This window comes from Heterocephalus glaber, unplaced genomic scaffold (genome assembly GCF_053883595.1).
Source record: "Heterocephalus glaber isolate CG9 unplaced genomic scaffold, H.glaber_assembly_v1.0 deba00000331, whole genome shotgun sequence".
NCBI lineage: Eukaryota > Metazoa > Chordata > Mammalia > Rodentia > Bathyergidae > Heterocephalus > Heterocephalus glaber.
In genome coordinates this window covers 22830517-22852585 of record NW_028258142.1, presented here as the reverse complement: position 1 = coordinate 22852585, position 22069 = coordinate 22830517, and the positions used below count along the sequence as shown (strand labels likewise).

The window sequence follows — 22069 nt, the reverse complement described above, 5'->3', positions numbered from 1 at the left end:
GGGAATGGCAACAAGAATAAAGTGTACATGTTCAGTACAAATGTGATTTTTTTTTCTTTTTTTTTTTTTTTTTGGTACAGGCGATCAAACTTGGGTCCTTGAGCTTGCAAGGCAGGTGCCGGAACCACTGAGCTAAATCCCCAGCCCTTCAAATGTGATTTTAAAAAATATTTTCAGTCTAAGATTGGTTTCATCCATGGACACAGAGGGCTGACTGGATATTAAAGGCCAGCTCATCTTTTCAATATCAAAGTTTTATTTGAAACAAAAGGAAAGCACTTGGGAAAGTGTAAAGCATTATTAGAAACTAAGAAGTTAGCCGGGGATTTAGCTCAGTGGTTTCGCCGTCTGCTGCACAAGTGCAAGGACCGGAGTTCGATCCCCGGAACCAAAAAAAAAAGTGAAACTAAGATGTTGATACAGCTTCTTTTTCTCTTGGTAGGTATTTTAAGATTTAGAAACACGTCATTCTCAGCCCCTTCCCTTTCCCTCTTTGCATCAAATTCTTCCACCTTGGCTGGTGGAAGTGTGGCCAGATGTGCTGCTGGAATGTTCCCCCTGGACACCTTCACCGCTATGTGTCTGTGAGTATAAACATCTGAGGTGTTCAGCTAGGATCTTGTCTGTTTCTTATGTATCAATTTCCCCTCAGCAAGTGCATTTAGCCATTTTGTTTTATTTACTGAACCATGTCTAGCCAGTGCTGCTTGTTTGCAGGGCTTTGTGGTCTGAATGTTTGTGGCCCCCACAAAAGCCTACATTGAAATTTAGCCTCCCCGCAACAACCTTAGAAAGTGGGTCCCTTGGGGGTGATTTGAGCCCTCATGAATGGGATCAGTGCCTTTATAAAAGGGATCCAGAGATCTCCTCAGGCAATTCCACCATGTGAGGTCAGTAAGAGGGTGCTGTGAACAGGAAGCTGGCCCTTCCCACACCCTGAGTCTTCCGGGGCCTTGATCTTGGGCTTTCTAGCCTCTGGAACTGTGAGAAATCAAGTTCTGTTGTTCATAAGCCACTCAGCCTATGGCATTGTATACAGGAGCCTGAGGTCACTAAGACACAGGGAGGTCACCATGTATGCACCTTAAACAAGAAAATATGGAAGCATCCCAGGGGGAGTTGACCACACCCAAACACCAGGGTTTGGGACCAGTGAGAAATATCCCTTCGCCTCACCATCAGGTGACCATGTTGAAGATTAATTCCTTCACAGAAGGCATTACCTCTCCCACTTTGCAATCTTGCCCTGTGCTGCTTCTTTGCATTTTGGACTGTTCCTTAGGACATCCTCGATAGAAGTAGAATTGCTGGCTCATAGCAATGGAATCATTTGATGTTGTTTTGCTGAACAATTCATTCCTACTGCCCAATAGAAACAGCCACACATGCTTTGTTGCCTTCTCGCCAGCATCAAGGCTCATATAAAAACTGGTACCAATTTGCTAGGTGAATACCTTGGTTTAAATTACATCTTTAAAGAAGCTGGTGAGGAGAGTTTTTCTCTAAGTTCATCCATCACTTGTGAGTTAATTTTTACATTTTTCACCTCTTTTCCCAAATGTGTTAACTGGGTCCATATCAATTTTTTTTTTAAAGTATATTAATCTTCAGTCGCATTGCTTCCTTAGTGTTAAGGAGTTAAGTGAAATTCACTCATATTTTCCTGTGTGAATTTTTAAATTATTTTTGCTCTTAAAATGTCATTTCACATTATTAAAATTGCTAAATATTTACCATTTAAATAATCAGTGGTAGCCAAGCAGGGTAGCTGAGGCAAGAGAATCACACGTTCAAATCCAGCTTGGGCAGCTTAGCAAAAACTTGTCTCACAATAAAAAGTAAAATAAAATAAAAAAGGGCTGAGGGTGTAGCTAGATGTAGTGCAAAGGGCCTGGGTTCAATCTCTAGTATCACTCCCTACCCCCACACGGAAAGGTCAGTGGTTTTGCTTTTCGTGAACCTGTTTCCTCTGCATCTTATTTTGGTGGCATGTGAGGAAAGCCTGGTTTTGTGTCTTCTCCCATAGGTTCATCACCTTGCTGGGCCTCGCTCTCCCTCTCGCTGGAACGCTCTGGATGGCTGCCAGGGGCTGGGGCTCAGACCTCAGGGTGCTGTCACCGGCAGGCGGGGCCCCCTCGACCAGCTACGGGAGTCTGCCTTTGAGAGAGATGGGGAGCAATGGGCACAGAAGCAGGGCGTGGGGGGCAGCTTCCCGGGCCCCTCTCTCCCCTGCCGGACCTCCAAGCAGAGGAAGAAGTGAGCATTTTATTGAAGCAGGACCACCCAAGAGAGGTGGCTTAGATGAGTGTATGGCTGGAAAATAACCCCAACAGTGCTGGGTTCTAGCGAACACTGAGCAGCTTCCAAATGTCAGCATGGAGGTTGGATCTCCGCTCCTTACAATTCAGTCTTTGTTGACCATCTGAGTGTTAAGGCAAGGCAAGGCCACCAAAAATGCTCCTTTATTTCTTGGGTACAATTATCCAGTGTGTGTTTGTGCTAATCAGAGACTAGATCAGAGGAGAGCTCAGGATCTCACTGTAGTAATTCTCTCAGGAACAATTCCATGATGGCAACATCCATTTTCAGTGTCATGGATACTGAAAGCTCATAGAAGCTTCTGCCACCACTAAGGTAAATGCTTTACATATAAACTGACAGGGGTGGTGAGTGTGCAACATAAATTAACTAATATAGCTGGGCCAGAAACAGATAACTGTGTAGTGAGAGGCTAGATTCAATGTGTTTCCCTTTGTTGTGTGCCAGTGTAACATCAAGAGCATTACCTTTGTTTCCATTTGCCTACATGGAAGGGAAAAGTATACATACATACATGTACACTTGTGTATGTATACACAGACACACACACACACACACACACACATGCCTTACACAAGAATTGCCTGGCCATACAAATACCTTTAGAACATATGGAATAATTATTGGCAGATCCCCTTTAGGTCATCTACACAATTGTCCTTCCTTATTCCAGTGAAGGAGATAAAAATTAAAAGCAAAATTTTCAATGAATGAAGTGGAAGAATATGAATATGAGATGAGGTGGATACAGGGAGCATGCCTAATGCAGAAGACATGACAATTACTTTTTTTAGTTCCTATTTGAGTTTTCAACAAAACTAGCAGTGACAGTAACATGAAAGCTCTACAAGAAGAAGAACAAGAAAACACATTTGGGTTGGGATGAAGATATTCTAAGGAGGAGCTGAGAGGCTCCAAGTCCCCTGGCACAAGCTCCTGCTCATACCCAGAAGCAGTTCTGTTAGTTGTGATGGAAAGTGATGATTGTTCAGGTTCCCTCTACATTGTGATATCTCCCAACAGCCCGGAAGATAAACCCACCCTCTTGGTTATAGTACAGCCCTGTCAGATGTAGAGGACAGTTATGGTGGCCTTGCCCTTGGTGGCCTCTCTCTGCCCTGGCTGCCCCGTAGACAGGTCCGTGGTCGGCGTTGTGGCTGGACCGCGTGCTTAGCAATCTCCAGTCAAATCGCTTGATCTCTATGGCCCCCAATTTCCACAAGTATAAAATAAGGGCTCCAAAGGGGATTTGTGGAAGGAGAAATGAGACAATGTGGACTCACATCCTCCTAAGTTTATCCCCCTTTTCTTCATTCTCTTCAGTTAAGGCAGGAAAAGGAAAAGATGGTGGACCTTTCATCTGCCAAGACCTCTTACATGGGCTGCAGAGCGTGCTGTCAACTGGACTCAGGGGCCTCTGTCAGACTGACTGGGAGGCTACAGGCAGCATAATCCCCATTGCTTTCCTCAGTGTTAAGCTTGTTTAAGACTGGATCACAGGGTTTGGAGCACACACCTGGCGTGGTGTCAGGCAGGCACTGCAGAAACTAAGGTTCCTTACTCAACCTGAAATTCCTATGATCAAATCACTGAGGCTACATTTGCTTTTTCAGTAGTTACATCTAATTGTAGCCTCAGAATTGGGAGGAGCTGGAGGTCCTCTGTGTTGTTTCCAAAGCAAGTTTAAAAAAAATTACCCGAGCTTCAGCAATTTTCCTCTCCCCTTTTACAGTCAGCAGCAAGTCAAATCAACCTAAGACCACCGTGTCTTCTGGAAGCTTAGAGCCAAATTGGGAATTTGGGAGTCCTGGTTCTTTATCCTCCAAATAACCATTGCATTTACTTTGAGTGGTCTTCTGTTACACATGCCTTTCTTTTGCTATTTAGATAAGCCAGGCACAAGTGAGAAAGCAAACTATGAGGATGCTGTCATGAAGTTAATAGCTATGGATTTCAGCTTCTGGAAACCAGGATTTTTTACTTCATAGGCCATTGCTTAAAGTGCGCTCACAATAATAATAAGAGAATCCAAAGGGGCTGCCAGGTTTTTTAAAGCATGATCACACCCAGTGGGTCTCAAACTTTGGCACAGTACAGTGCAGGCCTGTGGGCCCCAGCCCCAAAGATTCTGATCTGGTAAGTGTGCTACAGCCTGGAATGAGCATTTTCTGACAAGTTTTCTGTGAGGCTGAAGCTCCTGGTCTGGGGACCTCCATCTTGAGAACCAGTGACCCATGCACTATTTAGGCCAGTCCTCCCTAGAGTCCTCCCTCGTGGTTTACAGTACTGTCCATTTACAAATGAGCCAGATGGGACTCAGGAAGACTATCTCCCCTATAGATCAGTTATTTTCAGACAATTTTATAAACCACTGTTGGTTACATTCGTCCACCAGTAGAATTTAGATGGCAAAATAATAATAAAAGATAGTAAGCACTTGCTTGCCAATGTAGGCCTCGAGCTGGACATTTAACACCATCTTCACAACAACCCTGCCAAAAATTATGCCTGTTCTAAAACTGATGGAACTGAGGCTCAAGGAGGTTAAGTAGCTTTGGCTGAACCTGACAGAGGCCTGGTCCCAAGTGTTTCCATGAGAACACAGAGTTTCTCAGGAAATGGGAGGAGCCAGGTGAAAGGTACAGGACTGCTGCCTGTGTGGCATTCATTGCCAAGTCCTGGTGCTTTTTCCAAATGAAAGGGCCAGGGTTGGCCTTGACGCAGAGGCAACATCACAGGGAGTGACCTAAATAGGAAGCTCAGAATCCCTGCTGGAACCGCAAAAGGCTAGGTGATTAAATCCTTCAATTAAAGAAATTGATTTAGATCCCCAGAACTTGGTTTTAAGTCAAATCTTGTATGTGAATAAGTTTTAATTCTGCAAGGACACACTGATGTCTACAATGTTTGAGGTACTGAGCTCTTGAGCGCTGTTCAGGAGAAAGTACAAGTCTTGAGGAGCCCTCTTCAGTGATAGAGATTTCTGTTCCAAAATTCCAGCCACTTTATGACTCAGAATGGGTCAAGTAAAATTTAAAGAAAAAATATAGGAAATAAACTAAGGAGCAGGGATTAAACATTCTTAAAACGGTAAGGCTTAAAATAGTGCTAATAATAGCTGAGATTCTATAAGTGTCTTTTCAGATCGATATACATGCCTTACCTCATCTATTCTTCATGATGTAGTCTTGTGATTATAAAAATTTGACTCCCATTTTGTGGATATGGAAACTTAGAAACAGAGAAGTTAATTTATTTGCCAGAGGTCACAGAGCTAATAAAAGACAGGCAGATTCAGAGCAAGGAGTAATTCTAAAGCCTTTACCTTAGTTACCAGACCAACTCCCTCCTGCTTTTGTTTTGTTTTGCTTGTTTTTGTTTTTTGAGACAGGGTCTTGCTAAGTAGTCCAGGCTGGCCTTGAGCTCACTATGTAGCCTAGGCTAGCCTTGAACTTGTGATCTTCCTGGCTCAGCCTCCTGAGTGCTTACCAGGCCTGGCTTTCCCTCCTGTTTGGGTACTTGTGCACTGACCAATGTTAGAGATATTATTTATAAGTGGTTCATCCTTGGGAGAACCCAGGGATGCCAATTCAAGTAAAATGCTGGCTCAGTGGATCAGGTGGTATCTTGGTTACTTTTCTTGTTGCTGAGATAAAACACTTGACACTCAAAGTTAAAGGAGAAAGGGTTTTATTTGGCTTACAGTTTGTAGAGGTTTCAGTCCATAGTTGGCTGACTCCAAGGCAAGGGGGCATAGCAGAAGGGGATTCTAGAAGAGAAATAGTACATGACAAGCAGGCAGGTGAGCAAGCAAGGATCTTAGCTGCTTCTTTCTGGGCCTTTTATATCCTATCTAGGCTACTGGGATTAGTGAAGGGTGCCAAGTCAATCAGCGGTCTGATTTAGTAATCATGCACCCTTGATCCTGGTATCACATACTCTATGTCCAGCCACCTCTGAAAAAGCCCCACCTATGACTGCATGAAGCTTTGAGGGGACATCTGGACACAAGACATAACAGGTGATTTCTAACTGAAGTCCTTATTCTGCTTTCCCCAGGCTTTTGAAAAGCAGGCTTAGGTAGTAGTCAAGGGTTGGCATCTGGGGACCTGGGCTTGGGCAGTATGTTCTGTGCAAGGCATTATGGGGCACCAAGCTCAGGTCGAGTCTACTTGGGGAAGTCAAGGTTCAAAGTGGAGGGAGATCAAGTGCAAGAGTGCCCAGACTGGTCAAATGGGGACCATAGAGATCTAAGTCAAGCTTCCAGGGTTGGAGGTGAATGCCAAGTTCTTTCTGTGTGGCTTGCTGGCCTTCGGAATAAACAGTAATGCTTCTGCTCTTGCCCAGGGTTTCTAGGAGCCATGAATCATGCTCTGCAGTGCTTTTCTTGGCAGAAGAATATGCCAGCCATCTGGACCACAAAGATGCCAGAAGGCACCTTCCCTGCACTGAATGGCATCCGGGTCTTGAGCCTCCTTTGGATTATCTCGGGACACACCAGCCAGATGACGGCGTGGCTGTCTTTGGGTGCGGGAACTGGTATCCCTTCAGTCTAGGAGAGGTTGGGGAGGAGAGACCCTCAGCATGGGGATCATGTTGGGCCATGGGGCGGGAGGCTGGCAGCTTCCTTCTGTTTTAGAGACCAGGCCAGCATTCAGTGGCTCCTCCTAGGAATAAGGTGGCACAGAGCAATTCCTGAGTATTGCACGCTCACTATCAGAGACCTGTGCTGTCTTGATTAATGGAAGGAAGTAATGTTTTTTTTCCTACCTGCAAAATAGGCAAGTATACATAGTGTGCTAGCAGTAAATCAGCATTTCTCTACCACTTCCGATTGCCACACTCTTGACCCTCTCATCAATAACGGGGCACTTTTTCCACAGGGGACCATACATATGAACAGAACAAGGGGCGGGGCCAGTCTAGGGAAGCTTGAAGGGGCCTTCCAGGTGCTGTGCACGCATCCTGATGTCGCTACAGTCCAAGGGGGCTGCATCCACCATGAGGGCAAAAAGGAGCTTAAGGCCCGAGTGGCAGTTAGGGACCTCTGGCACCGCATTTATTCCCAACCTAATTTCTCTATTAAGTGAATGACAGTGATTCCTAAAGCCCTCCCAGTGCAAAGCCCTCTCTTCTGCAAAGAGAAATCACATGTATTTTTCCATTAACCAAACAAAAAATACTGTTTTTTATGTTTGTTACAGATAACGTGCTTGAATGGAAAACCAAGGTGCCTAAAAACCCACTATACCTTTATTCTTCGAGTGGCCCATACTATCTCGGGGTTGATACATTTTTCCTGATCAGGTAATAAGGTTAAGCGGTGTCCCCTTTTGCTGTGTTAATTCTGAGAGCTGTGTATGTGGACAAGTAGGTACAAATCCATGAAATTCCACAGTGCCTGAACCACCAGGTTAGGACAGAACTAGCTCCCAAGCTGGGCAGAGCAAAAGTAAGGGATTTCTAATCCCCACTTATCTTCTGCAACTCCTACTTCCCTAATATCCTGGTGCCTCACACCTTCTTCTGCTTCAGTTTTTTTCTCAAATGTTGCCTTCACAACCAGGCATTCCTGCCTCTTCCCTCCCTTTAAAATGAACCCACCCAGCACTCTCTACTTTATTTTTTTCTTGATTTATTTATTTTTCTCTTTCTATACCGTGCTGTAGACACACTTTTGTTTGATTAATTGTCCTTCTCTCTCCACTGGAATGTAAAGAATGTTTTTGTTTTGTGTGCTGTGATGTCACTAGGGCCTAAAGCAGTGCTGACCATGGAGTACTGCTCAATACATTGTTGTCAAAATGAATGATTTCTTCACTGTTTTATCTCAGGATTCTGGTGTGATAGTTTCTTATAATATAGAGCAAGTGGGGTGCAGAATGAGCTGGGCCTGTCTGCATGGGGAGCAGCTCCTGCTAGAAGGTAGCCAAGGTGACAACAGAGAGCAATCCAGACATGCACAGGTCAGTGTGCTGTGCAGCAAACCTAGCAGTGATACTCACTGGGCACCAGGTTTCTGGGAGGACACAGCTGGGTCTCTCTGGGTCGGTGAAACACAGCTACAGGGCCCCTGGAGGGTGGGGAGCTGTGCCCAGGAGATAGCAAACATCAGAACTCTGTTCCCTGCACAGGGCCCTGGCAAAACCAGGTAAAAAAGGATGTCATACGATGGGATGGTCTGCCCCGCAGCATTCTGAGCCCTGGGAAGGAGGCTGGCAAGGACAGATCAGGATGACTGGAACCCAAACTCAATCTGGAGACTAGGAAGTCTGCCAGGAATAGGGAAAGATGAAGGGGGAAAAAGCCACTGGTCATCCTTGGGTGGCAGTGGGAGTCTGAGATGGCAGAGGAGCCACTGGACAGCCTCAAGATAACGAAGACACAGGTTAAGGTTGCTGAGATACCAAATGTCCAGGCATATTGCAAATGCAGGGAGGCTACCTCCCTCACATCCAGACTGGCTTGGGCCAGGGAGTGCCCTGCCTTTCATCAATGGTGCTCAGACCTGTGCCACCCAGGAACTTGGTAGCAATGCAGATTCCCAGGCACCCTCTACCACTGAGTCTGACTCTCTGGAGGCGGGACCAGCAATCTGGGCTGTCACAGATCCCCCAGGTGACCCTGATGCCCACTAAAGTCTGAGAAGCACTGCTTGAGCCCAGGGGAAATAGCTGAGGATGATACAGACAGGCAGATCCTGATGCCAGTCTAGAGGCAGAGAAAGGCACTGCTTTCTCCTTTATCCCTGCTGGTTTCCATTTCTCACACCAGTCCCTGTGACTCTTTTTTTCCTTTAGTTTTTATTTTATTACTTTAGCAGGCACGCATTTTCTTTTATTTAAAATTTTCTTTTGAGCAATGAAACAATATCATCCCACTTTTGGTGATGAGAAATTCCATGTTCAGAGATGAAGTAATTTATCCAAGTGCACACAGCTATTAAGGCCACAACCAGAACTTAACAAAGACAGGCTGAGTGTCCCTCATCTGAAATCCAAAGCTGCAAGATCTGAAAACTTTTGGGCACCAACATGACGCCACAAAGAGAAAACTCCACTCCCAGACTCATGTGATTGGTCACAGACAAAATGCAGGCACATCAAAAATACTGTCTCTGTGAATGAGATAGTATGAAAAAGAAATGAATTTTGTGTTTAAACTTAAGTCCCGTCAGCCAGATATTTCACTATGGATGTGTAAATATTCCAAAATTTGAAAACAAGCATTTCAGAGAAGGGATATTCAAACTGTAGTTTGTTTCACAAAGGAAACCATGTCTTAATTAGAATGTCACTGATATTACACAATGGGATCAAAGGCTTCTTTTTTTGCAGTACTGAGGATTGAACCCAGGGCCTCATGCATGACAGGCAAATGCTTTATCACTTAGGTCCATCTCTAATTCTCTTTATTTTTAATTTTCAGACAGAGTCTTGTTAAGTTGTCCAGGCTGGCCTTGAACTTGTGATCTTCCTGTCTCAGCCAGCTGAGTAGCTGGGATTACAGGCATGTGCCATCATGCCTGGTGAAACCAAAGACTTCTGATTGTCTTTAAGAATACTTAGTGGTGACTGTTTTGGAATCCTTTCTCCCTTGTAGGAGGGCTTCACACATCTCCACTGCGTGGTTGTCACTTTTCACCCTCTTCAAGACACTGGGCTGTAGCCCCTTGTAACCAGCTGTCTTGCTCACAGCCTGTTTGCCCACCAGGCTTCTCTGGCCTTCTTATGAGCTAGAAAGCTGGGCAGTGTATGCTCACACACAGAGTGAGACCTGGGTTTTGCTTAGCAACCAGGCTGGTAGGGGGAGGGAGCACCAGTCATGCAGAAAAGAAAGGATGGCCCCATTCATCCTTTCCTGAAATTAAGAGAGGCCAGAAGCAGAACTGGCTGCTCTACTTCCACCTCTCAGCAGTCTCTTTTAGATGTCTATAAATTTCATTCCTATTTCAATGACTCCAACTTGCTGCTTTTCAAAGGAAAATCTAACAGGCAGAGAATAGAGACATTCTCTAACCCTCCAGGATCCTGTCCAAGTCAGGCCCAGCACACATAGTCTTGTGTTGCAATAGGAAGCACGTTTGTTCCTTAGAGAAATACTCACAAAGCTCACTGGTTTGAATGTCAAAAAGTTGGGAAACTCACAAATAGGCTTACCTTCAAGTTACAATGTAAAGTCTGCAACTTTAGTTCCTTTCGCCGAGCATTCCGGGTCGTGAATGCACCAACAAATGTGTTGATTCAGAATTTTAACTGTGATCTGGGGAAGCCCATTTAATAATCTCCGCGTCTTACTTTCCCACATTGTTAGCCAGAGATGTTTGGCTTACCACCCTCTAGGCACTCGGCAAAATTTTACTTTCCTGGCCCCCTAGTTCTGACCAGCAAGTGGTATCAAATTGTCATTATATGCAAAGTGCTTTAAAGTCTTATGCTAAGAACTTTAAGGATATCACTGTCAGGCTGGTAGATTTAATTGTTGGGTTGAGAGCATTCTCCAGAATGCTCTTGTCCTTTGCTGTGGTCACTGATGAACTTTTGGATAGTGGCTGCTCCATCAACCCAGGTCCCATGGTGAGGAAGAAACCAAGCAACAGGCCATCAGTATGTTATGTGAGTAAGGGGGGCGGGGGGGGGGGAGATTGTTGCTATAAGACTTGGCGGTGTTCTATTACTGTAATATCACTTAGTCTATCCTGAGTGAGACAACCTAATCAATTAACTAGTGAACTGTATTATTGCTAAGTAATTCTTTTTTCTCTCTTAGTGGTTGGTTAAGTGCAAGGTCATTTCTAAAGATGCATCAGAATTCAGACAAAAGAATAACCTTGAAGGTCATATTCAGATACTTTTTCAATCGCCTTATAAGGTAGGTTCATTTATATAATTTTTCAATTAATTGTTTGCTATGCAATAATTCATTACTATTTTTTCAGTGTTTAATCCACGTTTGAAAGAATTTCCTAAGACAAACTGAGAATGATAGTTTTTTTATCTTAAAAACATTTGGTTTTTGCTGTTTTATTAGGGTTCAAATTCCAGTAAGACAAATGCTATGAGAGTTGGTGTGTCTCATTGGCAAAAACTGTCTTTCAGCTGATAGGAAACAGATTTCAATAAATGTACCGACAATTTCCACAGAATCTATGAACTCTATAGGAAAATTAGTATGGCTGCAAGTTAGTAGACAATGGATCCTATAAATCAGAGGATTAATGCAAATGACAAAATATGATCAGGAAAGGAGCTGGGCAAATCTTGGGACAATGGTCATTCTGCTGAGGGGGAGGCAGGAAATGCTGGTCTCCCTCTCTTTGGAATGTGTGGTTGGTTGAAGCAGAAGGACTCTCCATATAGGCACAGAATTTAGAATCTGTGACAGCAGAATGGCAGTGATTCAATGAGAGAGTCATAGTTAAGGGACAAGAGGAAACTTCAGTTCTCTCGTGTATGCATTTTCTCAGTCATGATGACTGCTGGGCTGGAATCCAGCTCTCATCGCTCCAGCTCCAGGCCCATCTTGGTACACTGCACGGTCACAAAACAGCTGAAATGATCGTCAGGGCTCGTAACATGGAGAGGGCAAGAGTAGGCTCCAGAGTTCTGATGAGCTCATACTCTGGCTCAGTTTTGTGCCGCCGTGTGACTTCAAGTGTTTTAGAATTTCTGTGCTTGAGTGTTCTCATCTCTGAACTGGAGAAAATAATGGCATTTACTTCACAGGGCTCTTGTGAGGACTGAATGTGATAATGTAGGTAAAGAACTTAGAAAAGTGCCCGATGGATATTCAGTCCTTAATAAACATAAGCTTTTGTTTTACTGTTGCTGTTATTTCTACCTTTTACTTTTTCCTTCAGATAGGATGAGGATGAGGTTGAGCTAAGAAATAGACTTTTATTGATTTCTTTTCACCATGATCTTCTAAGCTCTATCAAGCCTAGCCCTTGTCCCAGCAAGAACAGTTTGCCCATTCCCCTCGAGTCATTTGCGTGTGATGCCTGGGGTTAAGTAGCTGTCCTGCACTGAGGTTCTCTGGAGGAGAGGGACTAGTGCAGGGGTCAGCTAGGGGTGGGGAAAGGCATCCACAGGCATGGCAGGGGTGCCCAGGAAACCTGCTGCACAGGAGTCAGGACAGAGAAGCAGAGGTGTGGGCTGGAGGAGCATGAGGTGGGAGCGGGGTGGTGGGAATGCTGTGGGGCAAGATGAGGTGCGTCACCCACTGGGGAAATTATCACAATATCCAGGCAGGAGAGCAGGGTTAGATTGGTGATGGGCAATGGGAACAAGGATGGGGGAAATCAAGGATGTGAAAATTCCCAGCTGGAGCAACATGGTGGATGATGGCGTTCTGGAGATAGAGAACTCTGGAAAGGATTGAGTGGGAGCTAGGAAGGAAACAAATCTGACCTGCGCACGAGCTCTGTTGAGAACTGGAGGGGAGCGGCACCATGCACACACAGTCCCGACTCCCCAGCTCTGAGCTGTGTGGAGACAAAGCAGCCACATCCTGACCCTTTGGATATTCTCATTCATGCTGGTAGGACTCACTGTTTCCCCTATTGAAAGAAGAAAAGGAATGTTCTAAGCAAAGAAAATGCTGTGAAGGAAGAACAGTCCATGCAGGGGGAAGTGAAGTCTTGAGGACAGACTGTGGCTGGTGGGTGTGAAGACCCCTAAAGAGCCCAAAGGTGTTCCCTGTAGTGCAGTGAGCAATGTGGCGAGCAGGCGGAAGGGCCCAAAGTCAGAGAGGGATGAGGGCAGATTGTGTGGGGCCCTGGGCTGGTGTAGGAGCTCTGCTATTCTGAGACAGAAGCCTTTGGAAGGTCTCACCATGGTCAGATTTACATTTTGCCAGAGTCACTCTGGCCACAGGGCAGAAAGCAGGCTGTGAGGCAGTAGAGGTAGAAAGCAGGACCTACCACAAATTGTAAGAACATCAGAAACCCACCTTTTAGGGATGACTCAGAATAGAGATTACCTGATGGGAACCGGAGACAGTGCATGCTCTAGAGCCTTATAACTGCATGATTACTCCAACTAGGAGCCACATTAAAAACTTGTCTTTCTTATAGCTCATGATAAAGATGTGTAACTGCAGTGGAAAGTTGTAACTCTAATGAAGAGTCCTCTTCCAGTCTCTCCTCTCATAGGTCACTTTGGATAACAGTTTCCTGTGAATTCTTGCAGAAACTTTACATGGAATTATAAGCACTGTTTCTCCCCCCACGAGTAGGATTGCACTATCTTACTACATTATTTTGCATGTGTTTTTTTCACTTAATGATAAGGTGTTGGAATATTCCCTGTCCACCTGCAAGGCATCACTGATGTTAAAGGTGGCTTCTATGGCACTGTATGGTGGGTGACCCAATATGTATTTCACCTGAACCCATTAGTGGGCATGGAGGGAGTTTCCAAATGTTTTGCTCTCTTCGACAAGAAGACAGTGCATTCACATATATGTACATGTGGGTGAGTGTGTTGGTGGGGTAAATTCCTGCAGTGGAGATGGTGGTTGGGTGCATCTAATATTTTGATGGATGTTTTCCACTTTACTGTCCCACCCACCAAGTGTGAGGATGCCTGCTTCTCACAGCTGCATGACTCTGGCTAGGATCCTCTTGTTGTGTTTTTATCCTTTTCCCAGTGCAGGAATCAAACTCAGGGCCTCACACATTTTAGACATGAGATCTATCACTGAGCTACACTCCTATACTCCTAGTCTCAGGATGCCACTTTTAAAAACCTTCTTTGACTTTAATCCTCCTGAAAGCTTGGCTAAAGGTATAGTACATGTCCATCTCTATGGTACTACAGATGTTTCAAAGGTTGTCTTTTATCTCATTGGATTCTCAAAAAGTCTTAGGAAAGAGAAATCCCCCCCCCCATTTTTTGGCAGTACTGGTGGTCAACTCTGGGCTTTGTGCATGCTAGACAAATGCAGTGCCATCATGACCCACCTTTGATGCAAGAGGGAAAAGGAGAAGTCATACATTTTTAGGCTGTATTTAGCACAATTTAGGCAAAACTAGAACTCACTTTTTGTTTTTTTCCTGTAGGCTTGCAACTTAAGGAGTGTCCCTCCCAGCAGCCTCAGCCCCCTCGGGACCCCTGATACAGAGCTCTCATTTTAATGTGCATCCTGACTGGAGGGTGCACAATAGCTGGGAACACTGTTGTGGGGGCAGGAGGTTGCTACCTCCTGATGATGTCTGTCCCATGCACTGTTTGGAGAGGAGCAGGGCTGAATCCCCCCTGGGGAGAAGAAGGTGACAGGTGGGAGTTCAAGGAGGTGGGGGACAGAGGCCTGCAGGAGTAGCCATGAGGTCAGATGGCCAGCAAGGTAGACCCAGGCAGACCCAGGCAGGCCCAGGCAGGCCCAGGGAGGCTCTTGCTAGCTGAGCAAACACACATGTGAGCTGATCTGGAAAGGTGCACCCTGACATAGTCACTATCTAGGATTTACAAGGCAGGCTTACAATGGCTGCCTGCAGAGTCAAGTGGGAAAGAGTACAAAAGGGCTGTCTGCTTGCTGGAGGTCTGATGGGTCCAGCCAAAAGTGGAAGCCAAAGAATCTGAACTGGAAGGCTGGAGAGTCTGAGCTGGAGGCCTGGAGATGGATGTCCAAAGGCGATGGCAAAGACTGGAGCTTCTCTGAAGAAGCAGAAGCGAGACTTCCTTCTTCTTCCCCTTTTTATTTCTCCCAGACTACAAGCCTATGGATTGGTGCCACCCACACCCAGGGTGGGTCTTCCCTCTTCAGTAAGAGTCCATCATCCAGACACACCCAGAACTGTTATAAACCAATCAGCTGGGCACTTCTTATGCAAGTTGACACCACAGTTAACGATCACAGTCAGTTGCCTACTCTTTCTGACGTTGGTCAGCAGCTCTGTTCCAGCTCCTTGAAAGCCCAGTGGCCTTGCTCTGTGTAGGATGATGTCACTGCAAGGAGACAGAGAGTTCAACAGGTCTGGGCCACAGGTGCAGACCAGAGTCTTGGTGCTGTTCTGCCACCTTGCTGAAGGACGGGACACCTTTAAGTGGAGACACTACAAGTCCTGCCAGCTCCCATCTGTCACACCCCACCTGGGCCTGACCCCTCACCCAGATGTTTAAAGGTGCTGGGGGTCATTTCCTCTGTCCTCATTGGGTGAAAACTACCTTGAGTTTCTAAGTGTATTATTTTTATTTATTTATTTTGTGATGCTGGAGATCAAACCCAGGGCCTTGTGCATGCTAAACAGTCATTCTGCCACTGAGCTACACTCCCAGCCCCAAATAAATTTTAAAATATATTTTTATCAGTGCACATTACTTTTATAAAATATTGGGTTTCAATAACTTTCATACACGTATATGATATAATTTGATCATTTCCATCCCATTACCTTCTCCTGCATGCCCCCCCCGATCGATTTCCTCTCACTTATCTAATAATAATCTCTTTCCTACTTTCATGTCATCTTTTTCTTCCTTTGTAAAAAGTTTTGGATTCTACATACCAGGAAAAGCATGCCAAAATATTCCCTTCCCTTCCTTTCCTTTCCCTTGTTGTGGAGATTGAACCTAAGACCTTTGCATTGAGCTGCGTCCCCAGCCCTTCCTTTATTTTGAGACAGAGTCTTGCTAAGTTGCTAAATTGTCCAGGCTGGGCTCAAACCTGTGATTCTCCTACCTCAGCCTCCTAGAATGCTCAGATTACAGGCATGCACCATCACATCCAGTTTCAAAATGTTTAAAGAGCGATCTTATCGCCACCTGCTGTGCAAGTGCAAGGACCCAAGTTCGATCCCCGGTACAAAAAAAAAACAAATAAAAGAGCGATCTGATTCCAGACTGCCCAGAATCTATGCCAGAGCTGTATGCACCTCCCCACCACATCCTCATTTCCAAACCCTAGACATTCACCGTTCAGTATGTGGCCACAGACACCAGTGGCCAACTGAATGTATTTGTGCAACCGAACCCTCAGTAAAAGGACACATAAAATGGCTTATTATAATTTATATTGGTTACATGTTTGAAATGATGATATTTTGGACATATTAGTCTAAATAAATGACATTAAGATTAATTGTACCCGTGCCATTTGACTTTTCAAAATGCAGCTACTAGAAAATGCTACATGAGTGGCAGTTGTGCCTTACAGTTCTACTTCTTTTGAGCCACACTGCTCTAGATCCCTTGTGCCTCATTCACCACCATTGTAGCTGCTTCGTATCCTGCTTGGAGGGAGGAAGGATGTGAAGGAAGGAAGAAAAAGAGGAAAGGGAAAGATGGAGAGGAAAGGGGTTTCTACTGAGTGAGCCATGTGGAAAGAACACAAACTGGTGTCAGATCTTAGTGCTGCTCTGTGGTTGGGTGGCCATGGGCAACTTGCCCCCACTTCTCTGCGCTCTAATCTCAGAGGACATGGAAGTAAGAGCTGCCTGATAGAATATTTACAAAGCTCCCATCACAGTGACTGACTAGATGACTTGCGCAATAAATCGTAGTACTTTTTCATCAGCAGACCCACAGCAGCACATGACAGGTGCTCAGCAAATTGTACTGAATCCCTGAATGCATGGGTGCTTGAGGCCTGGTAGGGAAGTGGCTGCCATCCATGCAATCTACCACATGCCCACAGAGGGGACTGAATGGAACCCTCCTGGACAGTCACCTTCTGTCTCCCGTCTGTCTCCTGCCAGGTTGCAGCCTCTTCACCTGTATTCAGTGTGCTTGGTTGGATTGTTTTCTCTTGTTCCCTGGGGACCTGTCTGGGAAGTGCCCAAATTCCACTGGGATAGCTGCCGGCAAGCTTGGTGGACAAACCTGCTGCTGCTGAATAACTTTGTGTTGGTTCGAAATGCGGTGAGTCTCCAGTTGCTAGGGCAGATGGGTGCAAAGAGGGTATCTTGATCACACGGTCTGGTGAACTTTCCAAGGGCCAACCTGAGGCCCATCTCTGGGAGTAGGGGTAGATGCGACCCTGCCCATTTATGCCCAGGGAAGCTGCTGGAAGCAGAGACAATGGGTCACAGTAGTGCTAGTGAGGGGTGACAGTCTACATGCGTGTCCTGCCTGAGGCAGCTGCTCCCACTCTACTGTGGTTCCTGAGCCAGTCCCTGTCATCCCATGAGGAAGGCCACTTTGCTTTCTTGTGCACAAAGATCCTCTACTGGGGTGGAATATCACACTGTACTCTCATCATGGTGAATTCTACTCAGTCTCAAGCCAGACCTGACAAGGTAGGTTTACAGGCACAAAACCTGGAAATGGCATGGTCTCCCCAAAGCCTCCGTGTCCGCATAAAGAACTCATTGTGATAGAAAGTGAAATAGCTATAAGTTAAATCATGTCACCAATTCCTCATATGTTTTGAAAGTGGGGCTGAGAAGAAAATTTCTAAAGCGTGGCAGGTCCCTACTGATTGCACCTACCACTTAGTACCAAGATGGCTAGTGCCCAAGAGCTTTGTGTGTTCTCAGATGCAGACTGGCTTGGACCGTTTGTAGGAGCCGGTTGCAAAGACAGGAGCCAGTCTCCTCTCGAGATGCATCCTACCTGGAAGGAGAGGTGCCAGGGACCTGGAGCCCAACCACTGACCCTCTTCCCCACCACGAGGGCTTGTCTCGATCTGTGGACACAGCTTCCTCTTCTGTCAGAGAAGTCTGGGCTCCCTGGGACTCTGGGGTCCAAAGAACAGAATTGCCTACAGGAATTTCCCCACATGGAAGACAAAATAGAAGCACTGCCTTATTTTGCACAAGTATGGTCAGTCTGTAGAACCATGTGGCTTTGGTCAGACAATCCCATGTCAATCTGGCATGGGAATTCTGCGGTTCCCACAAAAGTGCATCTGGAGCCAGGCCTTGGTGCCAAATGAACACATTCTCTCCACCTAGAGCTGGGGGTGGGGGCCAGGCACGGGAAGAGAACAAGGCTGAGCCCTCTGAGTTTCAACCATACCATAAGGATAACCTCATACATTCCTGTAACATGAAGGAGTTCAGTTCCCACAATTGGCCCAGAAAACTAGCTATTATTGGTTTCTACAAACAAAAGAGAGAACTTGTCTGAATCTCCGTGTTACAAAATAGCAATAATGATATCCACTATCCAGGCTTGTTCAAGGATGGATAAGATGAGGAATGTGAAATAACTGGAACTCAAATTTCCTTCTCTGCCCAAGGCAGTCCCCCAGCCCCTCCCACTGAGCTCTTTCTCCTGGTGACAGTATGGAGTGCACCTGCCACCTTGCTTCTCTCTTTTCAGTGCAATGGCTGGACTTGGTACCTGGCCAACGACTTCCAGCTCCATCTCATAACACCGGTGTTCATCTTCATCTATGGAAAGTGAGTCTAACCCAGGCAAGATTTCTTCCTCATGTGGCCTCTTTCCTGAAACTGCAGCTCTGTGTAGAGCAGCTTTTTATTAAATTAAGGAAATTAACTTCAGAAAAGGAGGTACTGCATCCTCTACCATTTACCTTCTCCCGCATTCTCTTCCAATCTTTGTTGTACTCAAGTCAGTGCATTTTTGCAGTTACAATCAGTGTATGTGCAGTACCTCATTCCAACTGTTCTTATAAACATTTCCACTATTGACATAACCTGCATACCTGCCAGTTATAGGATTTATATGCCCTTTTTATGGTTAGGCATCTAGATCGTGCCCAATTCTTCATGATTATAAATGGCACCGCAATGAATATCTTTGAACACACTACTTTTTTCTCCTTGTTATTGCCTTGGGGCATATTTCCAAGTGGAATTACTAGGTCAAAGGGTAGGAACAATTTTGTGGTGCTTGTTACACAGTGTGAGATGATTGCTCTCTGGGAAGGATGAAGTGAATTTACAGTGCCCTCAGCAATGTAACAGTGTAGCTGCTTCCTCACGCTGGATATTTATCACCTTGATTTTTGTTAGTTTTAGAAGCAGTTTATGGCCTCAATAATTCACGGGGAGGTTTATAGTTTGTAGATTACTCATGCCATATTTTAAGAGATTTTTATTCTTTTTGTTAGAATATCAGTAATTCAACAATAATTTTGTTCAATTTTGTTCAGTGTAGGAAACACTGGAAAATATTAGGATTAAGAGAAGGGGGAAATATTCATGCGTGACTATTCACCACAGGAGTCCTTTGTCACTCAAGGCAAGATGAAGTTATGGTTAATATTTTGGTGCTTATTCTTCTAATATTTTTTCTGCTTAGCTTTTTATACATGAAAGCATTCTGCATATATACTTTACTACCTTTTGTTGGATAGTTTTGTAGCATATGCATTTCCCTATGTTATTTTAATTTAAGTAAACATAATTGTAATGTTTGTGTAACATTCCATTTCTTAAGTGATTTATACAGCAATTTCCTTATACCTTCTCCCATTGTTAAACATTTGGATTATTTCCAATTTTATGCTTCCATCAATAATGGCCTGATGAATATTTTTATGGCAAACATTTGTCTCCAACTCTGATATTTCTTAGGGTCAGGATATGAATATCTTTGGGGATTTTGAATCATAATGATAAAATACTTTTTAAAATTCAAGAGACCTGTGCTTGACATTTCTACATCACTGGAGATTCACTTAGTCCCAGCCCTTACAATTCTGATCCGGTACAAGCAGACAGTGCCTCACGCCGAGCCAATGTCCTTAAATCTCTTCTTTCTTTAGCCAGAACCTTTTAGTATTACAACTGGGACCCTCTCAGGGACCCTTCTGTTCTCACACATGCAGAATCCTGAAGTGTGGAGGAATCAATTTGCATGGGGCCACACTTGACCCAGGTGGAATAGAAGATACTGAGAAAGTTCTCTCTTTCATCCCTCAGGACAGTTCTAAGGCACAGGTCCAAAGGCTCTGCAGAACATCCTGGAAGAACTGAGCATTGGCCACTTTGAGAGCACACCCTTGTATGGGCTTTTCCTGCTCTTCTGCTCCTGTTTCCTACCCCTTATTCCGAATCCCACATGATTACCCATGCTTAGGCCTTTGTCTCAGACTCTGCTTCCAGGTTGTCAGGGACTCCAGGGTCCCTTCCTACTCTATCCTCCCTCCTCCATCCTTGGAGTGCATGCCTGTGTCCACCCTTGCCCCACCCTGTGTTGAACAATTAATTTCTCTCCTAAATCAGCCACCGTGCATGTCCACATAGTGTGTTGTAGATGACAAGGGACCTTCCCAGGCATGGTTTCATTCCCAAGCATGGTAAGCTTCGGTGTGGTGGCAAGAATGTTATTATCATTCCTGTCTAGAAGGAGAAACTCGAGTTCAAGGCCCCATCTAGGGTCACATAATGAGTAAAGAGTCAAGGTAAAAGGCCTCTCCCACCCCAGCCCAGCTCCCCTTGCCCCTCCACAAGCCCTTCCTGTTCTCTCAGAAGCAAGTGGCAGAGGCTCCTCTGATCCTCACCTTCATAAATGTTGTGGTGAAGCAAACTGAGGGCCGCTCCTCCCCATTTCCTCTCTCTCTCTTTTTTTTTTTTCTTCATGACCTCTCTTCTTTGCAGAAGTAAACATGTCCTTGTCCTGCTCGGGGCCATGCTGTTCCTGTTGTCTTTCACTGTCACTGCAATGCTCACCCTGGCTTATAAACTTCCAGTGGCGTCTCTATCTGCAGCCAGGTAACTAACCGGTTCACACCTACCCCTCTCTGTCCCTCGTCTGCCCTTCTGGGGCCAGGATCTCCCAGGGAGGGCTGCGGAATGCTAGGCTGTTTGCACTGTGCCCATCGCTGGTGAAGAATCTGGACGTGGAATTTTCGGCCAGGAAGAGAAAGTTGATTGTATTTTGCCTCCCGACATCTCAACCTCTGGGAGTCCTCTTGAAGTCATTTGTCCATTGAAATCCTTCTCAGAGGAAGGAGTGCCCCCGCGTGGCTGAAATGTTTACTTCTAGAGTAGCAAATCTGCTTGGAAGCTCCGTTATAAGATGCAGGCTGATGCTTATGTTGGGGTTAAACTCTTCCAGATCACACAGATACTAGGTGGTATAGGCGTGGTTTGAACATAGAACCTTACCTACAATTCTATTTTGCCTCCTCAATGAGTTATGGATGATGATTCTTCCTAATAATCATCCCGTGTATTAAACAAGTATTACTTAATATGATTACTGGCTTGTCTAGTCTCAATGCAGCAGTCGAGTGACACAAATGAAAATCACACATGTTGGTCATCTGCTCAAATTCCTCCAGTGGCCTTCTAGTCTCACCTATCACCCTCCTACTTGCTGACCCCAGACCAACCACCCTGGCCTCACTGAACACACTAACCCTCTGCCCCCAACCCAGACTCCAGGGCCTTTGCACTTACTGTTCCCTCAGCCCAGAATACTCTTCCATTAGTCTAAGATTTTGCAGGGCTTTCTTCCTCACTTTTTCCAGATTTCTTTGCAAATGTCACATTCCCAGAGCAGGTGTCCTCCCCATATAAAACTGTCCAGAACAGTGCCTGCACGTAAGTGCTCAGTATGTATTTGTGAGTGGTGGAATGTGTGACTGATTGAATGAATGAATGAATGAATGGCTACACTGCAAGCCTTCTGGACAGAACACTAAACTCTTTTCATATATTGTCGTCTGCCTTTGTGAGCACGTCCAGGTGACCCAGGAGGAAGCTTTCACATGCCTAGTCCTGTGGTTCTCAACCTTGGATGCACTTTCAGCTGGATGTTCTCAACTCTGAATGCTTCCATCCTTCCCTCTGTCAGATTGAATCAGCATCTCTGGGGGTGGGGCCCAGGCAACTGAC

The 22069-nt window shown here is 45.3% G+C and overlaps 1 protein-coding gene across 1 annotated transcript in view; it reads left to right on the top strand.

Annotated features, from left to right (window-relative positions):
* The window catches only part of LOC101712794 (O-acyltransferase like protein-like), a 62339-nt gene that overhangs the window by 27820 nt on the left and 12450 nt on the right, over positions 1–22069 (top strand). The window contains exons 4-11 of the mRNA XM_004858465.4: positions 443–584; positions 2027–2256; positions 6667–6846; positions 7524–7626; positions 11089–11190; positions 17015–17177; positions 18582–18661; positions 20828–20941. Coding sequence (XP_004858522.4) covers positions 443–584; positions 2027–2256; positions 6667–6846; positions 7524–7626; positions 11089–11190; positions 17015–17177; positions 18582–18661; positions 20828–20941 — 1114 coding nt within the window. The remainder of the gene's footprint in view (positions 1–442; positions 585–2026; positions 2257–6666; positions 6847–7523; positions 7627–11088; positions 11191–17014; positions 17178–18581; positions 18662–20827; positions 20942–22069) is intronic.